This window comes from Bos taurus, chromosome 15 (genome assembly GCF_002263795.3).
Source record: "Bos taurus isolate L1 Dominette 01449 registration number 42190680 breed Hereford chromosome 15, ARS-UCD2.0, whole genome shotgun sequence".
Lineage (NCBI taxonomy): Eukaryota > Metazoa > Chordata > Mammalia > Artiodactyla > Bovidae > Bos > Bos taurus.
Window position 1 is genome coordinate 54,840,663 of NC_037342.1, and position 11,001 is coordinate 54,851,663.

General features: G+C 48.0%; 1 protein-coding gene across 1 annotated transcript in view; it reads right to left on the reverse strand.

Annotated features, from left to right (window-relative positions):
- The window catches only part of MAP6 (microtubule associated protein 6), an 84,300-nt gene extending 77,160 nt beyond the window's left edge, over positions 1-7,140 (reverse strand). The window contains exon 1 of the mRNA XM_005216258.5: positions 4,863-7,140. Coding sequence (XP_005216315.2) covers positions 4,863-6,247 — 1,385 coding nt within the window. The 5' untranslated portion in view covers positions 6,248-7,140. The remainder of the gene's footprint in view (positions 1-4,862) is intronic.
- Between the last annotated feature and the right edge of the window lie 3,861 nt (positions 7,141-11,001).

Consider the following 11,001-nt stretch of genomic DNA (forward strand, 5'->3'; position numbering starts at 1 on the left):
GACCTTAGTTGCCGACCAGGGATCGAACCCTCACCCCGCCTCCCATACAGTGGAAGCACGGAGTCTTAACCACTGGACTGCCAGGGAAGCCCTTGCAACAGCATTTTTAAAGTTCACCAGTGATTTCATTGTACAGCTCAGATCGAGGGCCACCACTGCCCTGGTGAAGGCGCACCTAGAATCAGGTCTCTAAGGTTTGCTGCCCTTCCCCATTTGAACATTTCTTCTAGTGCTAACCGAGTAGGAATCCCACTTTATTTTGATTAAGGAAAACACAATTTCTTTACATAAGGGTTATCATCTTTTGGTGTCCTGAGATTCCCGTCTGATACATAGCAGGGACTTGGTGGTCATTTTCCAAAATTAATTCAGCTAAATGAAACAGAGTGAAATGAATCAATATGTAAGTGAATAAATTCTTCACCAAACTCTAAAAAGTTCACTAGATTCAACAAACCTATATGGTCGTTAGGCACAATATTAAGCTGTGAGAGATGAACAACTTCTCGTTAAGTGTTCCTATCTGGTAGGGGAGGCAGATAGAGACAAAAGTATCCTCCAATCAAGCAGATAATGAGAAGTGCACAGAATATGAAAAGGAAGTGAGAGAAAAAATAGTCCCTCGTGGCAGGACCTGGAGGGCATTGTTGAAAGCTAGTATCTGAGATTGGCCTTGAAGAGTTCCTGGGATTTAGTCGGGAAGATACTAGAGAAATAGGCAATTGCCTGTAGGTATAGGGCAGTTCTGTGTTGTTGCTGCTTAGTCGCTTGGTTGTGTCCAACTCTCTTATGACCCCATGGACTGTAGCCCACCAGGCTCCTCTGTCCCTGGGATTTCCCAGGCAAGAATACTGGAGTGGGTTGCTGTGTTCTTCTGCAGATCTTCCCAATCCAGGGATCGAACCTGCATCTCCTGAATTGCAGGCGGATTCTTTACCACTGAGCCACCTGGGAAGCCCAGGGCAGTTCTGAATAGCATAGCCATGTCAGATGGACCTTTCTCTAACCTTTATGGAAAACTGTGGGTATAGTAAAGACTCCTTTTCTTTCTGATTTACTTGTTATCCCTCTCATTTTTCAAGTACTATTTTACCTCTGGTTTATTAATTCTACCTCCTGGTGCCCCAGCTGATTTCTTCCAGGAAAAGTTGCTTATTAACATTTCTATGGGGAGCACCTGCTACCCCATCTATCACTCTTAACTAATGGCTGGGACAATGGGGTTGGCTGAGAGAGGAATTTTAACCGCCTCCTATGACTTATCTATTTTCTGATTGAGAATGCTAGGTCTAAAGTCACAGATAGCTGCTCAGTGAGATCATCCTTAACATTAAAATGAAAATAAAGACATGTTTCTCAATTTTTATAATATCACTTATGTAATATGAATGTAGTGAAAATCAATTTCATGATTACAAATAATTCTAAAGATACCTCAGATACCACTTGAATGCAAAAATACCTGGTTAGTCTGGATAAGCTATGAATTAGAACTGTTGAACAGGGACTATTTCTCAAAATCATAGCATCAAAGGACATTTGATGTTAATTACTGATTGTATACTGCAGGGGAAAACTAAATAGCTTGTATTGATATATGACTCTGGATGAATATATATTTTATATTACATACCAATATATTAAGCTGATGGATTGTGTATCCTTTCTCTAGTTAAGCAAACTACTCACAGTGATGTTATATGACTGATGTCATTTGTGAAGACCATAAGATGAACTAGTCACCATGGTATGAACTACCATCATTTATGTAGAGTGACAGAAGAAATGGATTTGGCAACCAAATTATTGGTAAAATGGAGCCCAGTTTGGCTTTTAAGGTGATGTAAGATACACAGCATACTTAAATTCAAGAGATCCTCAGAATCCTAGCAAGGAAAAGGATGTGAGAGAATAAGGAGGAAAAAAATCAAGTTTACAGATAAGCCTATAATTTCCAGGCATTTTTTTCTTTATTGTACATTTAATTAATTATCTTATTTCTTCGTATCTGCTTTTACCCAAAGTGCATTTCCCTATTATTAATTTTTCTTCTGGAACAAAAATAATATTAAATTTCACATCAAATTTGTCATGTGCTTAAACTGTCCATTAGAGAAATTGATGTCTCTTAGCAACACTTATTCTCTTAATGCTTTCAAACCCTTCTGATTACACAGCAAAATGGAACTACTGACCCCAAAGTCATATGCATAATTAAATTTTACAGCAGACTCAAATTAGAAAAAAATTTTTTTGAGGTACCCAGAGATTTTTCTGGACAGGTTGATGAAATTCTGATAGCTATGAAAACCCATTCTTGACAGCTGCAAGAACATAGTTCCCCTATTCAGTCCAATCACTTGCAGGATGTATGTAATTCTAACTAGCAGTATGACAGCTTACAGCACAGTTAGGGTATTGTTTAGGAGGAAGAGGCTATAAGAACAAAGGTACATCCCAAAATATTTGGAGTGAATTGTCTGAAGGGTGTTTTTTTTTTTTTTTTTTAATTTATCATTAATTGGAGGATAATTGCTTTACAATGTTGAGTTGGCTTCTTCTGTACACAACGTGAATCAGCTATAAGTATACATATATCCCTTTCCTCTTGAGCCTCCCCCCACCACCCTATGAAGGGTGGTTTATACCCTGACTGTCTGGCCAATCGCTGATGGACAAAGCAAGTCCTACCAACCTGGAAACTGAGTAGGATCATCAAATGAAATTTGAGAGTCTGGATCTCTCTTGATTGGTATTGACTATATTGAGGTGCTCATGCTCAGTTGCTCAGTCGCATCCCACTCTTTGCAATCCCATGGATTGTAGCCTGCCAGGCTCCTCTGTCCATGGAACTTTCCAGGCAAGAGTACTGGAGTGGGTTTCTGTTTCCTACTCCAGTATTGAGGTGAGAGAGGTTGATTCTGTCTGGTAGGTGGTAAGTTTCCACCTGCTTCAGGGTGGTAGATTGGGAGTATGATGATGAAAAGATCAGTCCGGAAAACTGATGTTAGGCCAGCCTTAGCATTCTTAGGGAACAAAGTGGAGCCTTATAAACAAGAAAGCCATGGCAGAGTCATAAAACTGTATCTTGACTTTGCTTTTGTAGTCCCCTTGCTTATTCATTTCCTTTCTTTTCTTTTAGATCCTCCTTGGTAACAGCATAAAGATTTTGTGAACATTCCACTCTCTCATAGCTAGAGCCAAGAGAAAAGATCTGTGTCCTTGCCTGACCCAGAGCTTTAAAAGGAAGTGGTGTACTCCTGGGTGACCAGTATGATCATGATACTGGTAAACAAAGAAAGAAATGCCAGGTGGGAGGTAGAATTCAAGAAGAAGGAATAGGGGCCAATTGATAAGCTTCCCCTTTTAACTGTGAAATGCTTTCCAGAGGCAAAACCTGGGAGGGGTCTTAACAAAAGACCTTGTCTATCAATGCTGTTCTCTCCTCAGCATAAGAGGGAGTGTCTGTCGTATTTACTGCAGAGGGACATCAGTGTGATGAGGCTACATATAAGGTCCTGGCAAAAGACACTAACTCTGCAGTCCTCCTGTCCACACCCTTCTGCAGGAAGGAGGCCGCTGGCTGTGGCATTCATGAAGGACCCCATAAGTCACATTTTGCACACTTCTAGCTCAATCACTCATCAGGAACTTCTACTTCCCCAGAGACCCCAAGACCAATGCCATGTATTCAGAGTCAACAGTAATCTGTTAGCTAATTGTTTTGGTTAGAAGCATAAGGGCAGGACTGAAAGCTAAGCATTCAGAAATATGTATTAAAGGGAGAAAGGGTGAGAAAGCAGACTGGCAGGGCTGAGGCGGCAGCAGAGGGAGAATTCTAGAAAGAAAGAGAGTGAATTGAATATGCTCGGGTTTGAAGGCATTCATTTAAAGGGAATTTACATGTGCTGAAGAGGGGGTTTTTGATGGTAACAGGATGAGAACCACATCTGGTGAATAAGAAAGGCATAGGGAGAAGGCTGTAAGTGTCTTGGACATGGAAATCAAAATAATGAGGTCAGAAAGGAACCAAGATGTACTAATTACCTACCATGTGCCAGGCATAATTCTTCTGAATCATCTCATTTAATCTTCAAAATGTCTAGCACAGTGTTCAGCATATAATAGGTGCTCAAAAATAAGTTGAGTATTTAATATTAAATCAGTACATAAGAAGACAATCTAAGAGAAGAATCTGTTATCCATCACATCTTACAGATAAGAACCCGAGGCCAAGAAGGGTTAAGAAACTTGCCCAATGTGTCACAAATAGAAGCGTAAGCAATCTGCCTTCAAACCCTAGGGGACTGAAGGAGGAGGGTGCTCTATAAGCGTCTGGCAGGGAATCTTGAAAAGGGTGTGGTGCTTGGGTGTCTGCCAAGGACTGAGATGGAGGAGGGAAGAAGGAAGGGTTGGGTGAACCAGGCTAGGGAGGTGGGGAAGGGATAGAGATCACTCTATTTGGGGGAGGATCTGCCCTGCAGGAAGGCACCAAGACTCTTTGGTGTCAGCTGAGCCAGCAAAGGGCAGCACCCAGGCTAATGAAGCCGGTGGCTTGGGTGGGGCAGAATGGACACAAAGCCTGCGAAGAGACTGCAACGGTCTCTGTTGGGCAGGCAGCGACTTGGGGTGGGGCGGGGATGGGGAAAAGATGGCTGAAGTGGTTAGTGAAAGACTTCAGCAAGATGGGATGGCTAACAGCTTTCACAAAAGAGTCAAAGAGCAGTCGGCCAGGAGTGGGGGGAAGGAGGGGGTGTGTTCTGGAATGGGAGCCGGAGGCCAGGGATGCCTGCGATGCGGGAATCTATGGGAGAGGGTAAGGATGACCAGCCCCGAGGCCTGAGCTGTGGACCGCGTCTCACCTGTAGGAGCTGCTCACTGCACTCGCCACCTCCTCGCGGATTTGCCTGTTGAGCGCGTCGGCCGCCGCACGCCCTCTGCCCGCCTCGGGGCCAGTGGCCTGGACCTGGTCCTGGGCCGCGGGCAGCGGCGTCTGCTCCTGCCCCAGCGCCTCGGCGCGCCGCACCATCCAGGCCGGCCCGGGCTTCTTGCGAGTGTCGCGCTCATCGGCACCGGACGCTTTTCCAGCCGCAGGGACACCTGCTCCGCCAGGAACCGCCTCCTGCTCCGGGGCCTCGGCAGCCTGCACCAGCCAGCGCTCCTGGCTCTGCGACACCTCGGCGCGCCGCACCATCCAGGCGGGCCCGGGTTTCTTGCGAGTGTCACGTTCATCTGCACCGGACGCTTTTCCAGCCGCAAGGACACCTGTTCCGCCAGGGGCAGCCTCCTGCTCCGGGGCTTCAGCGGCCTGCCCCAGCCAGTGCTCCTGGCTCTGAGGCACCTCGGCGCGCCGCACCATCCAGGCGGGCCCGGGTTTCTTGCGAGTGTCGCGTTCATCTGCACCGGACGCTTTTCCAGCTGCAAGGACACCTGCTCCGGTAGGGGCCACCTCCTGCTCCGGGGCCTCGGCGGCCTGCACCAGCCAGCGCTCCTGGCTCTGCGACACCTCGGCGCGCCGCACCATCCAGGCGGGCCCGGGTTTCTTGCGTGTGTCGCGTTCATCTGCGCCGGACGCTTTTCCAGCCGCAAGGACACCTGCTCCGCCAGGGGCTGCCTCCTGCTCCGAGGCCTCGGCCGCTGGCACAGGCCAGCGCTCCTGGCTCTGCGGTCGGCGCTGGGGGGCACGGAGCGCAGGCGCTGCCGCCAGGGAAGAAGTGGCGATCTGCACGGGCTTGGGGATCCACGGGTGGTCCCCGCGGCGCGGCAGCGGCCAGGCACGGAAGTCCTTCTGGTACTGGGTCTCGCGCTCAAAGGGCGCGTCCGAAGGCTGGTATTCGCTGCGCGGCCGGCAGCTCGGCTCGGGCCGCTGCACCTTCCAGGCGCGGTAGTCCTGCCGCATCACCGAGTCCGCGGGACCCACGCTGGAGGTGGAGCCGGAGCCAGAGGTTGGGCCGGGTCCGCTCCGGCCAGAGGAGGCCCCAGACTCTCGTTCTCCGCTAGGCCCTGGCGCCGGCCCTGTTGCCCGGGCAACCGCATCCCCGTCGCCCTGGGCCGGCTGTGTTTCTATGGCGACCGTGCGCGCCGAGGGGGGCGCGGGCGCCGGCTGTTGGTGCGACGGCGGGGCACCCGGGTGCTCGGTGGCCTCCGAGTACTTGGTGAAAACCAGCGGCACGGCGATATCCGCCTTGTCCAGCTGGTTCCAGAAGCGGGCGATGCAGCAGGCGCGCGTGATGCACGGCCACGCCATGGTGCTCGCTGCAGAGCTCGCCCTCCTTCTTGCTGGATTCTAAAGCAAGTCCCTAATCTTCCTCAGTCCCCTGGACCGACCAGTCTGGTTCCCACCTTGTTTTCCTTGGTGGCCTGAGCTACTGCTCCCTCCTGTCTCAGAGAGCACCCGGGAATGTCGGGCTGGCAGAGCTATTACTGAGATAAAAGTCGGTAAAGTCCTTCGGTACCTTGCTATAAACGCCTCCTGGAGCCGCCGCACAGGTCTCGGGAGCGCGTTCTGCTGCGGGCACCGCAGCGGGAGACACGGAGACCCGGGTCGCCGGGCGAGGGCGTCTGGGACGCGCCCCTCCCTGCGGCTGCGGCGGCGCGCAGACCCCGGCAAAGCGAGGCGACGCGAAGCGAGGTGGCTGCAGGCTTAAGCCATGGCGCAGAGGAAGGGCCGGGCAGTGCGGTCGCAGGGTCGCGGACAAAGCTCTCTCTTCTCCTCCCCGCCGGCGTCCAGTCTCAGCTAGCCACCTAGCAGGGCTCGGAGGCGATCACCGCTCGAGGAGACCGAGCATTGCTGCCGCCGCCGCCTCTCCCAAGGATGCTGCAGCCGCCGCCGTCGCCGCCGCTGCCGTCTCTGCTGCAGGCAAGCGGCCCCACCCTTTTCTGCCGTTCAGCAGAGGGGGGAAAAATCCAGGAAAGATGCTGAGAGAAAGAGCGCTGCAGGAAAAAAAATCACCTGCTGTCGTCAGCGAGCGCTGCTGGGAGCTCGCCTTCTCTCTTTCCCCTCCCTCTGATCTGGCAGCTCCTCCCTCTTGAGCTCCTAGGCAACCACAGAATCTGGGGCCTAGGTGGGTTCAAGTCCCAGGCTCCTTATGACTTGCAGTCTTTACTCTGGTTGCCTCCGGACTGGGAGCCTCAGGCTCCTCTTTTGTGAAATAAGGGTTAAACATGGGGGAAGGAGGGAGATTCAATTTAAAAATACGGAGGAAACCCCTAGTGATATGTCTGTCCCAGAATATATGTTTTGTTTTGTTTTGTTTTGTTTTAAAGGAACTCCTGTTACTGGCCAAAATCTATGGCCTGGATTTGAACCCCTTTGACTGGCTTCTGACCTAAGCACCTGTCAGTCTTATGCACAGGCTTTGCTCATATGTGGAGTAAACTGCAGGCTGATGGTACCTTAGCTGTTCTCTTTCTGGGGGACCCTTTGCAGAGAGGGATGTCTTAGAATGTCCCAAGAACTACTGAGTCCCTGTTCAGCCCAGGGGCCGCACAGGAAGAGATGAAGTCAGAAGAAAATTCTCAAAAGGGGCCTAAGTGGGGAGGTTGGGGTGGGTGGGAAACAGCCAGATACTATCCTGGGAAAGGGTAGGGCCTGACGTGCAGTGGCTTTCTGCCATGTTCCTGACCCCTGGCCTTTGCTCTTCTTCTATCTGGGAGGCAGAAAAATTTTGGAGTCAGATGTTCCTGCTTTTGCTCAGACACTTACTACCTGTGTCACTTGGACAAGTTGAGTCCTCCCGGACTGCAGTCTCCTTACCTGGAGGAAATTATAGCTACCTCATAGTGGTTTTGTGAAGATAGTTAAGGGCTCAGAGCAGAAGCTTTGAGTCAAATCAGATCCTAGAGGATTCAAATCCTGGCTTTTGCATGCCTTAGCTCATGGCCATGGGCACATTACTGCAAGTTTCTGACCTTTAGTTTCATCCATGAATGAGGGTGCCAGTTCTCAACTCACAAGGTTCATCTGAGAATTAAAATGATAATCACTAAAAACCCTTGCCACATCTGGAATATAGCAAGGGTTCAATAAATGGTAGCTATTAGTATTCACAGAACTCACCCAGGGAAACCCAGAGGTGGAGCTTCCCAAGCAGGCCAGTCTCTTGGACACCTTCTCCAGCAAGACTTCTTGTTCTTCCAAGCATCTCCTTTTGGTATCTCCTTGCACTGTCTTCCACTTCTGACTCCTAGCCACATTCACTGGCCTATAGCTCTGTTTCTCTCCAATACAGCCAGAGTTTTCAGCATCAGTTAAGTTGGGCGGGGGTGGGGGGACATTGATATCTATGGGGGAAAAAGTAATTTATGTGTTTAGATTGGGAATTGATTTCAATATATCACTCTTTTTAAACCTTAGAATCAAACACAATGAGAAGACAGCTCTGACTAGTCAATTAAATGCTGAACTTCCTCCTATGTGGGTCTTTGCCTGTTGGTAACTTGATTTGAGTTCCATAAATAAAATGATGCCTGGCACTGTTTTCCAGTCATTAGGAGATACATTTCTATAAACAAAATAATCTGGTCCTGCCCTTCCTCTCCCCAGTTCTGGAATTCCCTGGGATTTGGCTTATGTCTTTCTAAAAACAATTTCCAAAGATAAAAAGAGGGACTAGCAATTGGAGTTGGAAGTCATTAAGAGTCATTGAGAATTTATCCTTCCTTAATTTAGATGCCCACTCTGTGCCTTGGGTACTATAGAACACAGATGGGTTCTAGCTCTAGGGCAGCCCTCGATTACAGGGGTGTATTATGAATGGACTGGGAGACTGATACATAAATAATTAGCAAATACTATGGTCAGCATAACAGAGGTTCATTCACAAGGTGCTGAATGACTAATGATGGCTGAACAGGAACTCTCCTAGTCAAGGTGTAAGCATTAATAAGAATGCTCCAGGCAACTTCTTTAAGGGGCTTCCCTAGTGACTCACACAGTACAGAATCTGCCTGCAATGCAGGAGACCCAGGTTCAATCCCTAGGTTGGGAAGATACACTGGAGAAGGGAATGGCAATCCACTCCAGTATTCTTGCCTGGAAAATTCCATGGACGAGGAGCCTGTTGGGCTACAGTCCATGGGGTCGCAAAGAGTCAGACACAACTAAGTGACTTTCACTTTTAACTTCAGGCATCTTCATCATCAGTATCATCTTCCACATTCATTCATTTAGATTTTTAAAATACGTTCAATTGTATAATCTCCTTGAACCATCTAATGGCCCAATGGGATAATCAAGTCTAATGGTTATCTGTTACATGGATTGCTTAGCATCAATTCTGATGATAACAACACCTCATTAGTTGACTTTGGATATGCCTCTTTTCTAATTTGGGTCCATATGATTTGGGTGGGTTTAGCCTTACTTAGTCCACCTTCCAGAGGTGACTCTGTGACCCACACCCGTTTACTAGTCCCTGCATCATTCTGGCCAAAGTGACTAGTGACTGACACATGATCCGTATTAGACCAACTGGAGGAAATCCTAGACATTAGCTGAAATCACCTATAAAGAGCCACTGCCTTTTTTACTGAATTGCTACATGGGAGACCACGAGGCTACTGACCATCTTTGCCATCACTGGGGGAGGCTGCCTGCCTAAGGCTGAAGCAAACAGAGACAATCAGAAGAGGATGCAGGATTCTGATGATGTCAATGAAAAACTGCAATTTTCCCCCTGCACTCATTCTCTCCTTATATTCCTTCTAGTAGCAGAAACCTCCACGTTTTAGTTGGGCTCTTGTTTACCCAACCAGAGACATTTTCCAACTTCCCTACAGCAAAGAGCAATTGTGTGTGCTTCCAGGCCACTTTCTTAAGGTAGGTGTTTGGGTTCAACTTCATCTTTCTCCTTTCCATAGCATAGAATGTGGGCATGGCAGATGTAAATCATCACCTGGGCATTAAAGGATAAGAAAGTTCTGGTGCCAGGATTTAGCCCTGGGTCTGGGAGGATAGAGAGCAAAATAGAGGGAACTTGTCCTGGGTGATGTCCTAGAACTGAGCTCTCTCAGCAACCTTGGGCCACCTGCCTGCTTCTGCCCTGTCATGTGAGTAAGAAATACACTTTAGTTTGTCTGAACCACTGCTCTGGGGTCTCTGTTTAGCTTTTTAGTCATTTGAGCATGTGGATCTGGTCATGCTTGAACTAATATGAGGTACATGAAAACAGTGTGAAACTAAGATGCATGTGAGATGGGAGAGGATGATCAGAGTTAAAGTATTCCGAAGTCCTTATTTGTCTGTGAGGAAGAGAGATATTGATTCATTTATTAACCTAAAATATTTATTAACTTAAAAATGCACATCAGAGGGAAGAAAAGCAGATATAGAAAACTTTATTAAGGCCTGCAAAAGGGCAAAACTAAGCAAAGAAAATATATAGAAAATAGAATATAAGGTGGTGGGAATATTTTCAAGTATATATATAAGTGACTGAAGTAAATGCACATGACCTAAACTTTACATAAGGACTTCCCTGGCAGTCTGCTGGTTAAGAATCGACTTGCTGGGGCTTCCCTTGTGGTCCAGTGATTAAGACTCTGAGCTCTCAATGCAGGGGGCCTGGGTTTGATCACTGGTCAGGGAACTAGATCTCACATGTAGCAACTAAAATCCCATGTGTTGCAACTAAGACCTGGGGCAGCCAAATAAATAAATGAAAATAGGTATTTAAAAAAAAGAATCTATTTGCCAATGCGGAGGACATGGGTTCGATCCCGGTCCAAGAAGATTCCGCATGGCTCAGGGCAACTAAGTCCACAAGCCACAACCACTGAGCCCACGTGCCCTAGGACCCATGCTTTCAGCCCCCGCTTGCTACAACTAGAGAAAGTCTGCACACAATAACAAAGACCCATTCAGCCAACACAAACAAACAAAAATTAAAACAACAACAAAAAACCAACAAAACTTTCCAGTTAAAAGACTGAGAATGTCAGATTGGAGAAAAACACAAAACAAAGCAAAAGGCAGCTATATATTGCATGTAGGAAACACAT